Source organism: Anopheles arabiensis, chromosome 2 (assembly GCF_016920715.1).
Source record: "Anopheles arabiensis isolate DONGOLA chromosome 2, AaraD3, whole genome shotgun sequence".
NCBI lineage: Eukaryota > Metazoa > Arthropoda > Insecta > Diptera > Culicidae > Anopheles > Anopheles arabiensis.
This window is the reverse complement of record NC_053517.1, coordinates 56,102,432-56,126,088: the sequence shown is the minus strand read 5'-3', so window position 1 is coordinate 56,126,088 and position 23,657 is coordinate 56,102,432. Positions and strand designations below refer to the sequence as shown.

At 39.1% G+C, this 23,657-nt stretch overlaps 1 protein-coding gene across 1 annotated transcript in view; it reads right to left on the bottom strand.

Moving 5' to 3' along the window:
- Positions 1–902: 902 nt before the first annotated feature.
- Positions 903–23,657, bottom strand: part of LOC120894901 (transcriptional activator cubitus interruptus) — a 40,203-nt gene continuing 17,448 nt past the window's right edge. The window contains 10 exon segments of the mRNA XM_040297764.1: positions 903–1,787; positions 1,968–2,033; positions 2,292–3,360; positions 3,362–3,748; positions 3,750–4,376; positions 4,507–4,671; positions 4,743–5,423; positions 5,498–5,902; positions 5,904–5,971; positions 8,208–8,659. Of these exon segments, the coding sequence (XP_040153698.1) occupies positions 1,027–1,787; positions 1,968–2,033; positions 2,292–3,360; positions 3,362–3,748; positions 3,750–4,376; positions 4,507–4,671; positions 4,743–5,423; positions 5,498–5,902; positions 5,904–5,971; positions 8,208–8,659 (4,681 nt within the window). The 3' untranslated portion in view covers positions 903–1,026.

Below are 23,657 nucleotides of genomic sequence, written 5' to 3'. Positions count from 1 at the left end.
ATAGCGTATCTCGGAGACAGCCTCTTATTACAATCCCAATCCCAATCGCAATCGCAATCAGAATCCCAATCGAATCACAATCCTAATCAGAATCCCAAACGAATCCCAAACGAATCCCAATCCCAATCGAATCGCAAACGAATCCCAATCCCAATCGAATCGCAATGGAATCTTTTAGGGATTCAAATCCTACAAATGGGATCCGATCCGATCGAATCTTTCTAGGGATTGAATCTTCGAATCTTCCGAATCCCGAATCTCCCAACGTTTTTCCAGCCAAAAAAAAAATGTGAAAGTTATGCTCCAATGTAACGAAGCAACAGAAAGTAGCACTTCTATATAATTAATTACTAAAAACACTACACTAAACACTAAACAAAAGAACATATTGCTGATTTTATTTTTTTTATCAAAATTTAACGAATCATTTATTTTCATTCTTTGTCTTGGTTACCCATTTTTATCAGCCTATTTCAAGCGTTTACAATTACAATCATGCGCTGTAATTTTCTTATTAAATATATGTGTATTACATTTACAATAAAGTATGCAAAAACGTTGGCAGTCAATTCATTTTCAAATAGTTATATTATTTCGTTATGAGTGTAGTATTCACAGTACAATTTCGCCCTTAGCTTAATCGCACTCAACTTAATCATCCATTTACATTGAATAGCTTATTATCAAACAAAACAAAAAAGTGTTCAGCAAAAACAGGTGCTTTTTCATAACAAATGAAAACTACCACAGTCGCTCAAACACACAATTAATGTATGCATGCAATTAAGAGTATATATATATATATATATATATATATATATATATATATATATATATATATATATATATATATATATATATATATATATATATATATATATATATATATATATATATACACACTGTTTTCTATTGTTGAGGTATGGTTGGAGTGAATACAATGAAGACAATAAACATTAATTCTTTAAAATTTATCTACTGATCTTCAGAGAAATCTATCTTTAATCATTAATGACAAACTAATATCTATTGAATCATTTGTAGATACCGATCTTCCTCAAAATAGGAGCTCAACGACGTACTCATATCGTTGATGACAAGATTTGACGAAGGATGAGTACTACTGCTGACCAAGTCCGCCGATTCATTCCAATTTTGACAATTTTGAACATATTCTAGGGTTCTTTGATACGTATCTGAACCCATGGCACTTCCTTGATCAGTTTGTCCGATCGATATTCCGTTATCGGCGGTAAGAGACATTGGTAATGGTGCTGGCTGAGGACCTGCGGTTGATTCTCCAAAACCAGTCGGTGTAGATGGCAATGGAGGTGTTTGAAGGCTACTTTCCATTGGCTGCTGGCGTATTTGAGGTGCTGTGTCTATATCTAAGGCTTGTTGCTGATTTTCAATGGTCAATGAAGGATTATTCCTTGACGGTGCCATCGCTACGATCGCGGGCGACATCTGGGACTGACTGATGTCCCCACATTGTATCTCAATGTTCGAAGTTGGATCACCAACTACAGTATTTTGAACGGAGCTGTCATCCGTATTGAAACTAGCGAGGTTAAGACTGAAAGGATTCTTATATTGATTCATTTGCGATTGCGGTTGAATCTGACCACTGCCATTTGGTTGGTTAGGTGCACCATTAGTTGGTTGATTAATGTGAAGCGATCCTTGCATCATCATAGCCAAGCAACAATGATGCGCACTTTGATCTGTTCGGTGATAATATCCTATCAAATTAGAACATGCGATTGGACGATTTCGCCCAGGCGAAGATTGTTTTTGTTGATGTTGATGAGGCTGTTGTAGGGGCTGTTGCATATGCTGATGCTGTTGCATATGCTGATGCTGTTGCTGCTGAGGTTGCTGCTGTTGCTGTTGCTGTTGCTGTTGCTGTTGTTGTTGCTGTTGCTGTTGCTGTTGCTGTTGCTGTTGCTGTTGCTGTTGCTGTTGCTGTTGCTGTTGCTGTTGCTGTTGCTGTTGCTGTTGCTGTTGCTGTTGCTGTTGATGTTGGTGTTGGTGTTGCTGTTGCGGTTGCTGTTGCTGTTGATGTTGCTGTGGCTGTGGCTGTGGCTGTGGCTGTGGCTGTGGCTGTGGCTGTGGCTGTGGCTGTGGCTGTGGCTGTGGCTGTGGCTGTGGCTGTGGCTGTGGCTGTGGCTGTGGCTGTGGCTGTGGCTGTGGCTGTGGCTGTGGCTGTGGCTGTGGCTGTGGCTGTGGCTGTGGCTGTGGCTGTTGCTGTTGCTGGTGCTGATGTTGCTGCTGATGTTGTGGGATGTAATAATTAGCTCCGTTAATCACATGGAAGTTGTTATTATCATTTCCGAAATTCTGGATTTCATTGTGCAAGGTTTGACATTGCACTGGTGGTGTATGTGGAGTGTGCGATACGCTCAGCTGTGATTGTAGTTGCTGTGGCCCATTAGACGAAGGTGGTACCGTGAAATTATTTGTGGATAGTACTACTGCATTATCAGGCACCATCGGCGATAGCATTTGGGGTTGCGGAGTTTGTGGTGACATTATGTTGCTCATGACACTGGACTCATCGTTACTGTACTGGGATTGTGGACTCATTAGAATGTTCGTTGTTGTAGTTCGTGGTTGCATAAAGTTTGCAGACAAGTTAGAGGCAGATTCTAATGGTCCTATTGGATGGTTGTTAATACTCTGCATTCCATTTTCATGCAGAGGATTTGTCCAAGAGCTTCCGCTGGGACTAGCAAGCACGCTAGCTGACGAATTAATTTGGTTGGTTGGATTATTTATATTTGATGATACAGTTTCTCCAGCCATATCTGCAACTTGGTTGAGATACTGCAACATGTCATCTGGTATAACAAGCTTATTTTCTACCATTTCTCCTTCCTCTACTTCGTCCAACACTACTTCCTGATTAGGATGCAATTTACTTGTAGCTGTAGACATCATAGGCTTGTTATTTGCTGTTGATGGTACTGCCGACGTAACCGTACAATTCGTTGCATTAGTGGTGTTTGAGTTTTGTGGGCCTCGAATTGTTGCATTATTCATAGAACCCATCCGACGGTTTAAATACTGCGACCCTAATCGACCAGCCATTGATGGCGCAGCCATTATGTTCGATCCACTAGCAACTGGCTCTGACATACGCCGATCGATTTGAGCTGTAACGTTTTGCTGATGACCATAAAATCCTATACAATTGTTAGTCAAATTGTTCGGTATTGAGTGTCGGGCTCCACTGCCATTGCTATTAGTTAGTCCTCCTCCAGAACTTATCGATCCAATCAACTGACTGTTAGCACCAAACCGCTGCAGGTGTGTTGAAATTAGATGAGAAGAAGGTGGAGGAGGTAAACTTTGCCCCCCCAGTTGTAGTAGTCGACATGGAACTTGAACGACGCGAACTACCAGGTGAGATAGGATCATATAATGAAGAGGAATTATAGTAGCTTGGCCGCATAGTAGAATTACTGCTTTGTTGGGATGTTTGGCTACTGCGACGGCTAATGTCGGCCGACCGCATGCTGTAATATGAGCTACTCGTTGTACTGTTATTGCTATCCCGCCTGTTCAACGCCGCAGCGGGATTTAGATATGCATTCATCATCATCATGGTAGTAGATGTGGATGATGGATGCAAGAGTGGACGCATTTGATCGGTCTGTCCGCTCTTGCCAACTGTTGCTGAAGGAAGGGACCCGGGCTGGGGAGGAGGTGTCACACCTGGTTCCATCTTGAGATCAGTTATCTTTTTTGTTCAGGTCTCCTAGTCCGTAATTTTGCGTGTTTTGGCTGTTAATTTCCGGAATGTTTGACAATGGACTGCTGCTCAGCAAAGAACCTTTGTTGTTGATTCGGGTTCTAAATCGATTCCTTGGATTATTACGAGTCGATATTGCCGCTGTTCCTGTAGGACCTCCAAGATCAACCATTTCACGAAGTACATACGGCAGATCAGCCACTTCTAGATCTTCATCGACATACGGCCAAACGGGATCATCTATTTCAACGATACTACCCAGTGGCATATTATTCCCGTCGTGATAGTCTTCACCGAGTCCGGCAGTAAGTGCCGATAGTGACATCGGACTGTTAATTGGTGGATGACCGGGAGAATTTGCATCCGATTCTGACTTGATGCTGGGACTGCTCATGCTCGTTGTTTTGTCTTCGCTGTGCGGACTACTGTCGAACATGTGGTTAGATCCTTCACCATCCTCCCCTGGACCATCGCCACCATTGCTACCACCACCGTAATTGTTTCCTTTGTGCTTTTTGTTTGCGTAAAACTCAGCGCCATGGACAGTTTTTACATGTTTACGCAACGAACTGGGATCCGTGTATCTTTTGGTGCATCCTGGGGCTTTGCACACGTATGGTTTCTGAAAATAATAAAGAAGAAAACGATTTTTCAAAGATTTGGTTTTTTTGAATAACATAAACACATTTAGTAGCAATACGACCCGAACCGTTCCTTCTTTAAAAAAAGCAATAAGACAGGACATAACATACCTCATTACTGTGCGTTCGATTTTGATGTTTCGCACGATCAGATGCGTTGCTGAATGCTTTGCTGCATCCGGGATATTCGCAGGTGTATGGCTTTTCACCAGTATGTGAGCGAAGGTGAGTCTTAAGATTTTCCAGTCTTGAATACGCTTTGCAGCACCCTTCAAACTGAAAAAAAAAATCATTGTTTGTGATTTTAGAATTTATTTTAGTAAGTTCGCGTTTTTTTAATAACTTACCGTACACTTGTGTGGTTTTTCTCCCGTATGGCGACGCATATGTACGACAAGCATGTATTGTGCTTTAAACGGTTTTTCATCACGCGAACAATCTTCCCAGCGACATACAAATGATTTTTTGTTTGCGTGAATATGATCATTGTTAATATGCTTAACTAGCTCGTCTTGTGTATTGAACTCCAAAGAACACTCACGCCAATGGCAATTCGTCTCTATGAAATCGCCTGGTTCATCTTTTGGGTCAGTGGTATCCGCTCGAGTACCATCACGACAACTATTGTCCTCTCCATAAAGTCCACCATCGCCACTTGCATTGCCATTAGAACTAACGTCCATTGCACTGCCAATGTTGGTGACATTGCACTCTGCTCCCTGGACTCCGTTATTCAAATCGCGTTGCATAGGGCTTAGATTAAGTCCTCCATTTTTAGTAGTAGAAGTTGTCGAAATAGTTCCGTTGGTTGGTCCTTGTGTCGATGTAGGGCTTGGAAGATGGTTTGATGTAATCATATCCGAACAATCTTCTTGTCTATTTGGTTTATGTGAATATACTTGTGGAGCTTCACGTTTAACACGGATTTTCTTTTGTTGGGCGTTACTAGCACTATCAGCTTCGACACGTGTAACTTGTGAGCTAGATGTTGGTTGCTCCTGTCTTTTACTTGACAGGTCGGAAATTTGCTGCAAAGGATAACGAAAAAACTTAAGTTAGATCAGCATAAAATCTGCAACTCTGAGGCAACAATTGTGCTTACCTGTGGTTTGGTCAACGAATGACCTGCATGAAGAGGATGGTGAGATAATGAAAACATACTAGCTGCTGGCGTATGGTGACCAGGGAGTGAATGAAGAAATCCACTACTCCGTAGGAGATGTTGAAGGTGTGGTGGCATTGCGTTGTGCATACCAAGTGCTGGACTGAGCGCACTGGCCGATAGATGGCCATAGGAACCACTTGTACTACTGCTTCGAGAGGCGTTCACCAGAGATGCTAAAGAGTTTGGAGAGTATCGTATCATGGAACTAATGTCGAATGAATCCGAGTATGGCGATGACGAAAGAGCTCGCTTCCGGCTAACACTAGCTCGTATGCTGCCCGGGCGAGGACTGTTGAGTCGACTAGCTGCATCGATGCTGAAATGAAAATCCGCACTGGCTAGGGGAGTTGGCTGGATGTAGATCGGCGATGGCGTTCCTAGCATTGATGTACTCCGATGTCAATCCAAGACCTATTATACAATTGACGCGATTAGAAACAGAAAAAAAAGAAAATGCAAATGTCGGGGCCGTAATTCCGTATCTTTTTTGGAAATGCAGTCGTTTGATGCCTTAATTTCTATTCAACACCATGCTGAGAGTTGGCGTTAACGATCATCAATTCTTTACATGGTTCCACATTAAGCGGCTGTATCATCGAATGCCCGCACATGCTGCCAAATATGAGTACTCGTGAAATCATTCTCTTATGCATTCTCTATGTGCTCTCGAAAATAACGATCGTGCCGAGAGGACGTAGCTGAACAGCAAAATATTTTCGCTGTGTCAACCTGCACATATCTAATAGAAAATCGAATGAACACCCGAAGTAACCGTAAAAAGCAACTAAATATGCATATCCATTGCCTTATGTGCATTGGAAAGAGCCAGGCGTAATGTGCAACGCACAACAGGTGCGGTGTAGTTTGTTTTGCAATGGGTTTCATGGTGCACCAACATCAATTTCACTGATGTTCATTACAGCTCGAGACCCCAGGGAAGAGTCTATCGAAGAACATTTTAACGGTGTACATATGTAGCATTAGAGGACCGCATCGTTTCTTAGTCAAGTGTGCCGGTAGGCTCTGCACTACATTTCCTATTTGGTATTTCTTTTGCGTTATAGATAACGCTAGCAAGTAATTCTAGCGTGAACTCATCAACAAGCAATGGCTTCTCAATCTACGTTTGAAGTTTGCAAAAGAGTGGGTCATGTCATAGCATACCTTATAAAAGATGAAAAGATCAAAGCATGCTCTGGATCAAAGCATAGTGTATTAACAGAATTTACGTTATTGCCCCTGTACTCGTGGCACGTTTGTTGATGAAAAGTAGTAGTACGTAAATAATACATTTTAGGGTCTTGTGATATAAAGATAGTCCCCAAGACACGCGGTACATGTTTCGGAAAATCGCTGTTTTGTAAGCTTTACAGTTCCGGACATATTGTACTTATTTTAAACATCAACTGATAAAATAAAAAAAAAGTCATTATACTGATTATACCAACAAAAGGAATTTTTTACTATCCATTACAGGTTACACCATTGCGATTAGGATTTCCAATTCCTTGTCTTGTATTCGAAAAACTATTTGAAAGCGCGCGTCTGTATAAATTTGCTTTTGCAAGAACTTTGTTTTACACATGTTACACATTATTGTCGTTTGTTGAGAATATTGTACTTAATGGAAAGATACTTTAGAAAAATGCATCACCAACCGCAAGAACGTTTTCTCACTGGGTATGACGGAATCCTCCATCACAGAACGTGGACGTGATGGAACTTATAAATAGGTATCCCTTCTAGTGCCTTTATGTCTCTGCATTGCCTCTTTTTACTCATTCCTTCGTCTAACTCGGTTCTAATTTCTTGCATAGTACTCGGGCGTTTCGTCAACAGTAGCAGTAGCTGTTTTCTTTACCCAAGACCTGCTGAGCTACTGTTGTGCGTAGGAGTAACGGGGGGCGTAATTTGTCTGCATTTTATTGTTGTTTTTATTTCATTCAAATGTTTTCCTGTATGAACTAGGGGTATGAAAAATGTTGTCTTCGAAATTGCTCCCTGACGGTAGGCGAAGAATGTACGTATCCGTACGTCATCCGGCATAGCAGCGTAGTAAAGGAGTAGTGTGTTTTATGAGTTTTTTGAAACAATATTTTTACTCTCCTCCCGGTTTCTGAGCCAGCGATCGTCGCTGTATGTGCTACTTCCGAGCGAGGTTTAATACAAGTGAAAATCTACTGACAACCAATCAAAAAGGGAATAGTGGGAAAGGGTGTAACGACAATATGGGAACCTTCGTCATTTGGTGGTTAAAAAATACCAACCACAACTACATCCAACTTTTCATATACTGCCAGGAGAGCCATGTTAAAACAACATGTATGTTGTATTCAAGAGCGGTTACAATAATCGATAGGCCAAAACAACAGTGTTCGCGATGCCAATGAGTGCACCGACACAGGTATATTTTTAACAGCTAATGGAACCATTAGTGTGTACACGGTACGTTGCCAATCATATACTGACATGCTGGTGTTGACTGTTTGTAGTCTTTCTACAACGAACATTTCCGGCCAGCACGCCAAAGAGACAAAATCATCCACCAATTGGATATTCGAATTTAACTAATATGACAAGCATTCCCACCTGGCGTGACAAAGTTTTCGACATGTGCCGTTTAAATTATGACAATAACTATCCTTACCGTGTAGAGACGCCGAAGCGTGTTGCAACGAGTACAGGTGTTCCATGTAGCCGGGTATTCTATAGGCGGGATGAAAATCGCTTGGATGTGGTACTGGTACGGAGTGGATGTTGGTCTGTCCAGCAGAAGGACCCACGGTCGTTCCAGTGGTGCCGTTTGACGTAGGTAGTCCTGGACTGGATGTGCCTGTTCCTGCTGCTGTCGGTGAATTTCCGTTGCCGATTGGAGTTGTACCGGCACTGCAAGATCTCTCACCATTTCCTTTTAACGAAGCACCAGAAGTAGCCGGAGGCGAAATGGTTAACGGAACTACAGTTGCTGGAGCAGGCGGATGTGGAGATAATACTGTTCCGCTACCTTGTGCAACTTCGACGCTAGCAACGGCCGCAGCGACAGCCGCACGACGTGCGCTTAAAAACTGTAGTTCTGCAAAATTTGCATTACTTGCCAAGCTGTAAAGAAATCAATAAACAGAGAGAAAAGCAGAGGAAAAGAATGAGATTCACCGCGAAATCTTGAATCATAACATATCTCACTGTGGCAACGATGGTCTTTGGTTTTACGACACAGCGTAATAAGAAACATACATTACATATTCACGTGTATATGGCGATGTGTTTGTTTACGCACGTATAGTCCATTGCAGCACAATCTTTGCACACAATCTGTATCACAGTTTACAGCAATGGTTTCGCTGATATATGCAGTGTCTTAAGTTCCTACGAAAAACTTAGGCTGCATCGGAAAAACGAAAATCTTAACAAAGTAATAGCCAACTTTCAAACGTAAGGGTTGCGGATTTTGTAACAATATCAATGGCTAAACGTGTTGCTGGTAGTGTTTAGCTGAATAAGATCATACCTCCCTCGTCCGTCGTCATGTTATGGCAATTACAGTTTTTTAAAGGTCATGCTTATTTCATGTTCCACAAGATGATACCAGATAACTCCGTATTGTTTTAGGAACATTATCGCAAACACACTGCGATCATTTGGATTGGAGTTCTCTATATTGAAATGAACGAATGAAATGTGAAAGTTTCCATCATAGTAAATATAGTAACCGTCAGATTCATTCTAAATTAATTTAAAAGATATCTATCACACGCGAGAAAGTGAGCCACGTCCTCCAGATATCCAGATATCAATGCGCACGTTAACATATTTGTATTATTTTTACATTAAACTAGACTATAGATCTGCAGTAAGTCAATGGATATAGAATAGTAACTAAATGAACCGTGATAAATGGGCTACTAATGACACATTTCACATAGATTACTATTTTATAAAAAAGACGGTTTATGTTTGAAACAAATACATGAAAAAATGTATTATTGACCATGTTCACACAAGCGCTTGAGCATAAAACAATACGGTTTTTGTTTTTAATTTACTGCAGAGTCACTGTTAAAAAAAATGTTATTTAAACTTCCGCAAAGAAACGTTAATTTTGTAGTATCGTTTTCTACGTGATGATCTGTCGTGAAGGTCAGGATGTCACCACTCGGAAATTAACTATTTCAGGAACAACCGTAGAAAACTGTTGCAACATCATTCAACATTTTAGAAGTAACATGTAGAAGTAGAAGACCAGTTTAGGGAATATTGCGTTAAATACATTATGTTTGGTGGTCTAAATCACTGAAGGGAAGTCTAAAGTTTTTTATGAAATTTCCGGTGTAGCGGTATCAAATTATTGGAGCGGAAGTTCGGTTAGCACGACGAATCTCCCTGAATCCGCGATTCTGATAGAGCGAGCTTAATGTATCCGGTAAATTTATACTCATTTAAGATCCAAAACTCTGTCACTCGCCGTCTGTGTGGCGATGGGAGTGATCGAGAGCAACACTTTAACACAAACTGGTATTGTTTGGTTATGCGAAGAGCACGGTAACGAACAGTACGTGGAAAACATATCGTGTAAAAAGAAACCTCACGATCTTTCGCATACGGATGACGCTGCATAGTACTGGGAACAACCGAGGAAGGAAGCTCTCGAATTTCGCATAGTCTTACCATCATTCATAAACCATTACAAAAGTCGAAGGAACCCGTAGCGTTCATACGTGCTAGCCTAAACTATCAGAATGGTGGTCTGAAATAACTAACAGCGAAAGTACCATCACGGTATACACTACGCCAAAGTAAACCTTTGGGCTGCAATCTGATCTTTCTTTTGTTCAAATCGGTAAACTTCATCTACCAGCACCATTGCGCATCACCGATTCACTTGCCATCATACACAATGAACCTCTGGATTCTAAGCCATTGGTTTGGTGAACTGAATAAAACAGTCTACCGTAGGCGGGATGTACTCACTATAGTGGTACATTGTTTAAGTGCAGGAAAAGTTCATTATAATGTGAAAAATTATACTATGCCAGCCAACATTTTAATGCAGTTGCGTGCAACTAGCATAAGAAAACTAATCACGATTTTAATAAACAGTAAATAACCCAACTGCCGGTCTCGTAGTACAGTCGTCAACTCGTACGACTTAACAACATGCCCGTCATGGGTTCAATCCCCAAACAGACCGTGCCGCCATACGTAGGATTGACTATCCTGCTATGGGGGGGAATCAATTAGTCACTGAAAGCCAAGCCCACAAGCGGGTACAGGCAGGCCTTGACCGACATCGGTTGTTGAGCCAAAGAAGAAGAAGAAGAAGAAGAAGAAATAACCCAACTAAAACTTGTGAAAGCGGTTAGCATATCCTGAAGACCTGTTTTATTTACTATATTGATTTTACATAAAGCAATGTAGAAAACAAATTTAAAGTAGTTAACAACATTCATATCATTTAACATATTAACATATTAGAGTAATATATTGGAATAAAAAAAAACATTTATTTAGCACATGATTATTAATTTCTCCCCTCATAACACTCAGAGACCAGCTGGTTTTATAATACATAGTGTATGTAGACTAGCTGTTGAATCTGTTACCGCGCGGCTACATGAGTGTGAAATATACAACGAAATGAACTATTTGACAGAATATCTGACAGGTACAGCTAAAGGATTGGGGGAGTCACAACATCCGCTTTCAAAATTATATTAAAAATAGCGGAATTATATTAGCGGAACATTCCCTAATTGGAAGAAATTATGAACTGTAGACTGAAAATTGACGAAGTACTCGATATTGAAGGTTTTTTACGATTTTGTGCACGTTATTTGTTTACATTGCTCATCAGTTAGTTGCTGTGACGTTTTATTCGTCAGTTATTTCGGCTTTCAAATAGTTCATTTCGCTGTATATTACACCTCATGTGGCCTCGCGGTTACACAAACTATTTTCAGTGCTTACTACGTATGTAATCTTTAAGTTAAGCGATCCGTTTCTATATACCAAAGTCTATATAATACAGAGGTCGAGTCGTCCAGAACATTTGATCAAAAAGCGTGGGAAAGTTTTGACAGCTGGATGAAAAAGCTTCAATGGTTTCATCGTAGCATACATTGACGTTTTAGTTGTTGTGCAAGCAGTGGTCTGAAAGCATTTTCGGCCATTTTTACATCGTTTGTTTGTAATATTGTACTTTAAAAAGTTGACGAATATCAAGAAAAGATAGAATTATAGTGAAATTATCAATTACAACAAGATCAGCGCCCGAAATTACGACGAAATCTTGTGCAGCTCAAGAGGGTCAAAGCTAAGAGGCCTGATTTCTGATTGTGGTCATTTTTAAGTGATAAATTACTGAAAAAACTACTCCATGCCACGTTCATGAGAAAGAAATGTATAGTTAAACTAAGTTTTGAGCACAAAATGCACAATTAGCCTTAAAAAGTGTATGGTTGTTTGGAATCGTTTGTGAACGCTATTTCATCTAACTGTCAAAAATAAGCTTTCAAAATGGTGGACCAAAACCGAGCTATGCATCGACCTCTGTATTATATGGACTTTGCTATATACATCAAAGTGTATTTAGACCAGGTGTTCTCGTCACATACAAATTGACAACTAATTTCGGAAATAAAAAAAAGCTCCTTTTGACAGAATGGGTGAAATGAATTTCCATAGGAGCGGTTCGCTTTGTTCTTAGCAACACATACGTAGTACACATTGGTGTTCTCATCGACGGCATTACAGTCCGAAGCACTAGTTGAACTTCGATTGCCTGCCAACTATTGAATATGTGCTTTTATTTGGCACGTTTTTTCATACAAAAAATATGAAATTTTTCTCGGCATGCCATGAGATTTTTGTTACTTTTTCAAAAACCGGTTTTTTCATACAAACGCATGCTTTTTAATTGAACTGTCAATCAACTATCGAGCGTTCAACTATTGCATTCTGACTTTAATCACTGTATGTTTGATTTTTTGTGCTATTGTTAATGTATTCCGAACAAAGCTTAACTCGAGTATCCGCGTTTGCCGAATCGCGATCGAGAGTTTTAACTTAAAAACGTTTAACATATCGGTAATTAAAATTCAATTCGGTAATGTTTGGACACAAAACTCATCATTTGTTAGCGTTCAGGCTGTCAGACTGCCTATTTATATCTTTTTAAGGTGAAATGAATGAAATGAAATGATAAAATGTTTAGCAAATTTGAACAATTTCCTATAAAAACTGCAGAAGAATCGTGTACATATATATAAAAAGGTAAAGAAAGGTCAAATTTGAAGTCTATCTTAAACCGTGGGCGATTTCGTACACTCATGAAACATGCCAATACCGCAAAGCGGATGTGGCGGCTAATAAATAAGAAAGAATGGCATGTAATTATTGAATAAAGTGATTATAAATATGGTTACCTTGATACGTAATGTGCTTAACAGTGAAAAATCAAACAAATATTGTGGTATAAAAATGTTATACATAAACCACTTATAACATTAACCACATTATGTTATACCACTTAAATTCTTACTTTCGGCTATAAAATAAATCAACCTTATTAAGCGGATGCAATTTGTAATCAGATAGTAGTGAAATTGTATATTGAACTGAATATTGGCCAAAATAATAATTCGTGCATTAGCTCTTGGTCACGCCCACCCCAAATAAATCATCTTAGCTGTTTCCAGAGATACACAAAGCCAGCCAAACGTACGAGTTGTATATCGAGGGCTAAGACAAACGCCTCCCACTCTCGGAACGATTTATGTATAAGTTAGAAATCTCACTACATAAAAGTACATTTTCACAGAGCGCTCTCAAATCACGAACACATAGGCGAGAGCAACCAAAGTGGAATGATTTGAACGAGATCAATCGAATGTGCTATGAATCTCACCTGAGCGAATCGATCACTTTCAGTTGTGCGATCGCTTAATTTTCTCTCCGCTTCAATACAACAGCTACTGAAGTTGCCGTTGTTTTTATCTCAATAGCTACCGAACGAATACGACCATGGACTCGTTGGATGAGCACTGACGTATTCGAACCCGAACGAAACACAACACGTTGAATTGAGAGAGGAATTAAGATAATGAAGAGAATATGCCTTTTCAAGGCAAGATTGCATACGATCGCTTGCTTGATGCGCTGTTAAAAACATATTTATTGGCAATCATACCGTCTTCACGAACCGGTCAACTGACAAGACTAAAACACGAAAATTTAACATCAAATAATCACATCACCCTTCGATTGTATGCCAATTCTGTTTGCTTTATCAAAATTTAATGATATATTTATTATATATTCATCTACTGCTCCTGCAAACTGAATGTAAACAACACTGTGCTCAATATAGCCTAGTTGTTTAATAAATGTAATTAGTAGATCAATCTTCTACGTGGCGTAGCGTCCTAAGAGGCTTGAACCCTTTGTAAGTATGTTGTTAAGTCGTACGAGTTAGCGACTGTACCACTGGATCACCCAAGTGATCAATATTTATGTTTTTCGATTTTGAAACGCTAAGTATAAGGAGTAAGCATAATTCATGTAAAGCAAAAAGGACGCATAATATATGATCTTAACAAACAAATAACACATTTACGAAACGAAAGGTTCGAACTTTTAGGCTTTGGTATGATCAATGCATAAAAAATGTACAAAAATATGAGCTTCGTAAAATTACCATCTTCTAGCAAATCACTTACTTGGCCCTTTATGGCTGGCTTCTGTTAGTGACACAGATACTGCAAGAGTACCGTTTTTTTTAAACAGAAGATTTTTAAGAGAATCATCAAGAGTGAAAGGACGGGGCACAGCTAAAAAACAAATAACCGTTACGAGTGTAATCGACTGTACTGCGAAGAGTCACGTAGTTGATTTATTTGGGTAATCGTCTAAATTACAGGGTACATAGTAGTACAACCGACGATAAACGGTAGATACACAAACAGAAGAACAATAATTAGTGAAACAAACGATCGTCAGACAATGACCATCGTATTTGGCAACACGACAATTGTACTACGTACTCCCATTTCCTCCGACTGATCTAATCGAAGGGCACACAAGGCCATTTGTGAAGTTGTTTAAATACGCTTGTTCGTTGTTCTTGTTGAATATGTCACTCTTGCCAAGACTACGCGAAACTACCAACAGAACATAAATTACACCTCCAAACGACATTGGACCTCTTTGTGTGTGGGGAGTTGCGATGGTGGTTAATCAGAGACGTCCTCAGTCTGCAGGACTCATGTGCGAAAAGGGCGCAGAAAAACCTTCAGCGACATTTCAACCTACAAACTCTGTATCGAAATCATGCCTGTGCGCGCATTCCATACCACGCGCATAATAAATTGTCTGGAGAGTGCGTTTGCTTGTCGCTGCTGTCTTGCCTTTTTACACTGGGCATGATGTTTGTGTGTGTTTGTGTGTGCGTGCGTGTGTGTGTGTGTTCTAGCCTGTACTTTATGTTGGCCAACGTGATCAAACAGGGTGATGATGTGTGGTAAGAAAAAAAAACATTCACGGTGCAACAACATCCGCACATGACGACAACATCGTTGACGGCTATCGAGTGTCTTTTTAGGATGAGAGATTTTTATTTTTGAATTGTGTTGCGGTCGTTTATATCCCATTGATTTAAATAGTGTACGCTAGGAGGAAACATTCATATAATACAAATGATCTAATGAGTTGGTGCAACGAATCATATCTACATATGTTACCGGCGTTTACCTTTTATTTTCTTTGTGCTGCGCATATATGACTATGAACAAGCAAACACTCTAGACATAGTGCAGGGTAAAACGTCACCATCTAACGTCTCTGTTCCTGAGGTCACACTGTTAATATTAAATTATAGTTAAATAGGTATCATACGGTAATGGAAGAAATTAAGCAATCATGGGCCAACGATTACCATCTGCGCATCATCGAATCTAATATGCTCTGACCAATTATCTCACTGATCGCTCATATTTAAGCTGTAATGCTATAAAAAACTGCTTTCAAGTAGGTAATTTGATTCTTTTTTTTCAGATCATGCGCTTTCTTTCGTTTAAAGGCACCTTTGGTTGTAACCGTAGCCGCAAAAGCCACTACATCGTGTAGAAAAAAGAGTCAATTTGTAACACATATCTTCTTGAACTCAGTTTGGTTACACAAAGAAGGAAGAATCTTTGGCACAACAACCATTGTCGGTGTAGGCCTGTGTATACCACTAGTGGGGTTGCCTTTCAGTGACTTATTGATTACCCATAGCAGGATAGTCAGCCCTACATGTGCGGGCATCGGGTCTTGAAACCATGACGAGCATGTTGTAAAGTCGTACAAGTTGACGACTGTACCACGAGACCGGCAGACACACAATCATCGCCGTCCATCTGGTCTACAAAAATCAGGTTCCGATTTTTCCCATCGTCGATTATTCAATTTCATAATTCCGTTCGTTGCAGAATGTTCGGAAACAATAGTGGTTTACGGTTCGCCAATATAATTGGTTTTTTACTGTGTATCTTGTGTCTGAATACAGGATGGCAAGCTATCATCGCTACCATCGACACATCCTATTTATGATAGAGTGGTTCAAACGAGGTGTTGAAATGGGTGTCTTGATTTGGCGCTAGTTAGTCTTTTGCTCCCTACGGTACTGACTCATTTGCGGTTAACCACCGTCGTGGACGTTTTTCTTACCGCCTTTTGTATGAAAAACGTGTGATACATGCTCTGACTCACAGTGTCCATTATTTATGCTTGCTACCCGCGTGCTGATAGAGTTTCAAAGATCCAACATGACGGATAGATTAAATTTCATTTGTCGTCTAGCAATTCACTCGTTTGTTTTCTGTATACCTACGACAACAACAATAATGTGAGATCACTTGGCTGAGTTTGATAAGTGTAAAATAGATGCAGTAGGATATATAAAAAAACAGTTACTTCAATGACAGCAAGTTCATAATACAGGTTATTCTTACGTAAAGTGTGTAACATTTAAATCAACTCCAAATATTCCATCCACCCTAAATTAAACTCTTGTAACGTGTTTTTCTGTAAGCTCAACTAAGCTACAACTGTGAAAGGTAGACATGCTATAACAAACGAAGCTTATTTTTTACTAGCTTTTGTCGTTTTGACTCCAATGAGCATGACACACTATTCATGTTACTGCTGGCGGTTTTCGTCTAATAATTGATTAATTACAATTGCTTTGGGTGCGCTTTTAATATGCGCTGAACTCGAGCATACATGTTTTTAACCAGTGTTGGGTTTTCTTTCCTCGGAAGCGTCGAAGGGTTTAATACACACAACGTTAAGAACGTTTTATTTTTTTTGCTTGAAATTGTATTACGAACAACATTAAGGTAGATAGTGAGATTGATGGTCTGTGGCCAGATTCGTTGGCACGTGGTGGCGAAGACCGCGGTTGAGTATTATCACAAGTGGCAGATCTTATAATCCAGCACGGCGTTCATTTCATCCATTTGTTCCTTTGATTTAGAAACTACGACGGAAATGCATGGACCATGATACGAGCTTAATTTCGATATGGTATTGCAGTGGTATATATTCCATCCAAACCGACGTCTGATTGTAATGTTGATGTTACATAGCAGATTGCCGACCAACGAACGTAGCACGAATTGATGCAAATAATGAAAGCAAATAAAGAGCACATCAATTCACTCTGTCTTTCATTCGCGCTGCCGCACACTCTTGCCCTTCTAGTGTGTATGATATCAAGGCAGCAGACAACAGCAAAAGCCTACGACACACTTCCGCACCAAGGCCTCACGCCCGGAATCATACGATGCTTTCGGCAGACCAGTCTTTTCAATCTGCTCCGATACGCTCGCGTATGCACTGGCGTTCCCCTTTCCATCTATGTCGCCCATCTTTACCTCACCGTACTAAACACCATGTGCAGTTCAATTTATTGCAAAAGTTCCTCTGGGCCTTTGCTGCTTTGCGAGAAGACGAAGAAAATGCAAACTACCGTACTCATTCGCGGCAAGATCTGCCACAGACTCGGTTCAACTCGATCCCGCTACAAGTTGACTGGAGAGTGTCGTGGTAATGTGACCAAAACAGAAATTATCTGATTTATTATTATTGCGATTTATATGATCAGTTTCGTTTAGTCGTTCCCCGTTCCAGCCAGAGCTGCACATTTCATGATACATGCTCAGACACTGTTACATACATAAAAACTTCAACACATCCTTCCAGCGAATTGCATTTCTGATAGAACGCTATTATACGGTTCAGTGCGTATTCATTACAGCTACACCGCTATTGCTTATGAGCTTCTGCAAATTTCAAAGACGACAAATTGATAATTCGTCCATGGTCCTACATTAGATGCTGGAAGCATGAGTTCTCACTTAAATAAGTTGTTTTTTTACGTTTACGTTAAAATCTTGAAATTCCTTGTCACATTTCCGTGTATGATAACTCGATATTAGTTCTCTCAAATATCTTATACTGATACAACTTTGTGATTGGGAACATTCTGCGTTGGATGCGAATCGAAATATTTAAAAAAAAAGTCCAACCACGTATAACGTCACAAATGCCTCGATCATGCATCTTTTCTTTAAACCTGATAAACGTATGTTTCCGGTGTTATCGACCTTTTCGATGCCGAGTTTGGAGAAGAGAGGCAGCTAATCGAGCTCTCGCGATCAATGAGACTGGTCCTGTCTTTTCAATGGATGATATCTCTCAGTTCCCATGGTGAGCTACAAACTACCCCTTTCGAAAACGTACAGTGGGATACACTGTCAAATGGATCGGAAATCAAAAATAACTCCTTCAAACTGACGAACACAACAACAACCACATTTTACGGCGCCGTCCCATTACTTTTTCCGCCCAATTAGAAGTTCTATTTAATTCCGTATTCGGCTCCCGGATGAGCACCAGGCTGAAATGTCTCCATCCTGCCGGAAGGGTTCTGTCTGCCCTTTGCAACTATCATCGTGCACCGTTCGCTCACATGGATTGTTTTCGTTTGACAAATAACACACTAAACAATTGCGACCAAATGGAAAATGTCTGGCAAACGATGGTGTGCGATGTTTTACGTACTAGTAATTTTGGGTAAATTTCTAATGTTATATATATATGAATATTTGTCTTGTTTCATTCTCTTCATACACTTTCAAAATATCAAAAGAAGTCAATTTATAATTTACTGTAACTTTATCGTGCGTGTTTGGCCCAACAACCGTAACAGGAGGGAAGGGGGTAAATTATTAAACCAGGAGTAAAAGTAAACACAGAAAACTTGAAAAATATCAACTTTATATGATAAATGTAATTTAAAACATCTATTTCTGAGCAATTTATGCACACCATACATGTATCATAGTTAATGAGTTAATGAAATTTTTTACTGATGTAACATATTCAAAGACTCTTTACTTTCTATTGAAAAAATAAGAAATTAAAAAGGAAAGGAAAGATCAAACGTGCCGTAAGCAATGGTATAATACGAACAAAAAAAACTACCAGGCGTATCCAAAACCAATGTCCAATGACCAATGTGTATTGTCATAAAAAATGCACTCTCGAAAAGATTTAATTTACATATACGAGTTAATCAATTTGAATAAGTTGTCAGGAATTGAAAAAAAAAAATCATTCTCTTTCATTTCCTCTTTTGCATCTTTGGTCATTAATTGCTGTTCTTCTTTGGTAGAATTTTGTATGAATGGTACTAGCAAAGAACACTTTTTTGATTTTCTTCTTCAGGTTTCTTTGATTCTTGGTTACGTTCCATTCAATCCAGCTGATTCTGCAAGGTGGTGTTTCTATTTCAATCTTATTGAATCGTTAGTACTTTCCGGTTTCAATAGACAGCCCAACTTTCTTCTTCTTTGGCCCAATAATTGCTGTCGGTCTAGGCCTGCATTTACCACTAATGGAAGCGACTATCATTGGTCCATGCGGGGCTTGAACTCATGACGGGCATGGGCATGATGTTAAGTCGGACGATAAAACGACTTTACCACGTTTTTTTAATAGACAGTCTAAGAGAAGTAAAAATCGCATGTCGTAAAAACCTTGCGGTCATATTCAAAAAATCCCTGCAGGTTAAAAAATCCAAAATCTTTAATCAAACTTTAAATATTCAATGATTTCTTGGTGTTTTGGGAAGGAATTTAGGAACTCGATATGATTCTAACAAAACATATCAGACCATAAGTTTTATGAATTCATGGTTTTGCCGGCTACTACACTGTGATACAACAATTTAAATAAATTATGTTAATAATGTCGTTTACGACCTCAACTGTATTTTTATATGAAGTATGATTTTCAAAGAGAATTCGATAATAATATCTTCCGATTGGAAATATTATATTATTTCAAATAAATGGAAACATTATTTCAAATAATACGAATACAACTTTTTAAATCAGTTTCATACCTGATATAATTAAAATCCATGATGGCATGTTTCAACACAATATTTATTTTTTTCGTTCTGCATGTAGATATCAGCGCATCGATTTCTAACGTCAACAAATGATGAAGCGATCATTGGGATGCAGATTTTTCTCGAATTTAATGATCTTCAGCCATGGCAAATCGATCGAGCGGGACTCTAGCATGCTAAGCAAATGTTACCTAAAGAAATCGCACAAGATGCTAAGCACAAGTTGAAAAAGGCGTGCACGCCCTTACTCACATACCAATCACTGAATACTTCTGGATACCCATGGTCAGGACGTTTTCTAAAAGAGTGATTTTAACAATCAAGTAGATCGTCGCTCCTCCCTAAAGTCGCAACGCAGATCCACGATGTAATCTTCAATGTGGTCTGCTGGTTAAACCGGAGAAGATTGATTGGATGAAAAAGCTCTTAATCCTGACCAACGCTCCTCATAAGGGTCAAGAAATAGAGATACACGAGAAGAAACTGTAGGAGCGGGGAATTGTTGGTGAGCTTGACGGCCGAGGCCGATAAACTTGATCGATCACTTGGAATTGCTGGAATAACAGATGTCAAATTAATAATTTATTGATCGCTCACTCCTTTCTTACAGCTGGATAGTAGTGGAAGAGGTACCACAGTGCGGTATTTTGCTTTTTCAAACAGTGGTTGAATGATCGTCTTCAAATCTTATTTGCAATTAAACCGTATAGTCTATGCCATGTATTGGGTTGATGTTGATGAAAAGAACATAGGAAAATTAGATATGTTATAACCATTATCCAATAACGAATTCATATTCCACTACTTGCTACTATTTGAGCCAGAAGGAATTAGATAATACATATTTCACCAATCGAAATAAAAATCAACGTCTTAAAAATCGTTAAATGAATTCCTAAAAACTAGATATATTAATCAATTATACTAAAAAATGGATTTTGCTCACAATCCCTGCCCTACGAAAACTGGTAAAGAAAACTGCTAAAGAATACTTAAATTACCAGAATATGTCGAATTAGGAATTTTAACGAGTGATCTCTGTAATCCGTTATTTGATTCTATTCTTGTAAAACTCTGTTCTGCGTAGAAAGTCATGGGAAAACAGTATACTATTAGCCTGGATTTTTTAGCTTTTCACAGCGAATGTTAATCCATGCCAGGGACTCATACCGGAAATAGTGAGGAAAGAATCGTCTATGAAACCCACGTTCGAGGTACAAGGGAAGCGTTAACTTGTGATGGTCTTTTTACTTTGGCCGCTTCATTTGTGCTACGTTAACACGCAGAAATAACAGGTAATGGTCCGTGTCGATCTGCTGGCGGAAAAAGACGGTTCGTGGTCCTCATTTCGGTTAGGGCAAGTTATTGGTCACCGGCAAAGACGTAAGCCTGTTTTCTGTATCAGTCGAATAGCACTTCGGGCGGATTCATTCGCCGTAAACTAAAACATTAATCATCGTCGCTGGATCGAGGCAATACTGAAATGACGATCATACGAATCGCCCTATTCGAGGGATTTGGTTACAGCAAAGATAATCAAAACGCATATTCTTACTCTAGTACGAATGAGTTTCGATAACAACAAACATCAAAAACAAGCATCCTACGGAACCAATGTCATACATTTAATATGCATACAGCTGCATGAGTATAATTCCTCTTCTTCTTTTTGGCTCAACAACCGTTGTCGGTCAAGGCCTGCCTGTATCACCTGTGGGGTTGGCGGCATTTAATGACTTTTGGGTAACCCCCCATAGCAGAATAGTCAGTCCTACGTATGACGGCACGGTCTATTTGGGGCTTAAACCCATGACGGGCATGTTGTTAAGTCGTACGAGTTGACGAGTTTACCATGAGACCGGCTTTGAGTATAATAGGAGGATATCAAACACTTGATATGTTTACTCCAACATCCAACATTAAAAATGATAAAATGAAGAAAAGTAATGGTAATGGTTGTGCTAGACATTTAAATCTAAACTTATTAACCCTTTCAGTGATTTACCCGAGCGAGACTCGGGCTGTGCTTTTGTTCTCCGTTTCGATTCAATCGTTGTTTGGGGCAGGGGAAATGAGATAAAACAACGATAATGACGCATTTTGCACACCATCTTTTGTGTAATGCAACGGTTTGCAAAATGGGAAAAAACTTTTTGTCATTATTTCATTAGGGGTTTGTGCATTAGTTTTTAATTGTAAGATTGTTAAAGCTATAAGGATGAAACACGGGACATGAAGAAAACTGAAGCTTCGATTATCGGAGAAAAATTCCAAATTATTCGTTCACTATTTATTATTTACTATTTTAAACTAGGACAAGACTTTTTTTTGTTTCATACCTGTGCACAAGATTCAATTAAATCATTTCCATCATTTTTTACAAAACATGTTTAACATATGGTATATGTTCGAAACGTAGTGGCGGATCAACACGAGAGGAAGCCCTCAGCGGCCACCGCTTAGTTTGTGTACTGTTAAATCCGTCCTTGTTTAAAAATTAAATGCTTAGCATTTTAAATGTCTTAATTATTTGAATCCAAACGCATGACCCTTGATCACCTATGATCACCTTGACATGAAATATAAAATTATTAATATACCATATACCAATCCGTGGCTTAATGCAGAAATTTAATGTTATTCATCGTTTAAATATGGGTTTTCAACACATGTTTTCAATAGAATTAAAATTAAAACATAGAACAACTGGAAAATTGTTGCTTTACAAATCGTCTGTCATATAGAAAACCGAGCGGTCACCGAATAAACGGAACGCTGCAATGAAATTTGCGTAGCTACTGCGAAATCCAAACGTAGCTGAAAACGATTCAGTCGTAGTTGACCATTATCATGGATCGCAATCCATAGCCACTGGTTAAATATTCAAAGGGAGGTGAGAACAGGTAGGGGAAGGTAGGTAAAGACGGACACTGCGGGTAAGATGGACACTTCTCATAAATGCATGAAAAAGGTAATTTTCGTGTAATTCAACAATGTAGAATCCAAACTGAAGGTAGAACAACACTTTTGAGAACATTTTTCGTGTAATATAAGCGAAATTGGTTAAATTCACGAACAAAACAAATTTTTAATCGTGCGCACCTTTGTGGATCTAATTTGATTATTGCGGGTCTTAAGCTCTGTATCTGGCATTGTTTATATTTTCGGAAGTTTTATTACATGAACGATTTGTCATGATGGTAAAGCAAAAAACTGGCGAAAGAACGAGAATGAAAGCAATACAAAATCTTGTTTTCTGATGGTTTAAAAATCCTGACACCATAGCGGGAAAGACGGACACTTTGTCATAGGGAAAGATGGACACCGAATTTGTTGAGTTATTTTACTTCTTATATCAATTGGTGATAAATATATTTCTTCAAAAACCTTAAATAAGGGTATTTTGAAGATATAAACCATTACGCAACTAGAAAAAGTAATAAATAAGCGAGAAATGAAACACCGGTCAAAATAGCAGTCATGCGTTATGATATTACTCGCTCGACGCTGATAAGGTTCTCCACGAAATCCAATATTTTTTCACGACTTGGACAACTTTAATAAAAAAAATTTAAGTGCAGATATCAAAACGTTCAGGAATAGATGAGAAATTCTATGGGTTTACAGATATCAAAAAGTTCAATC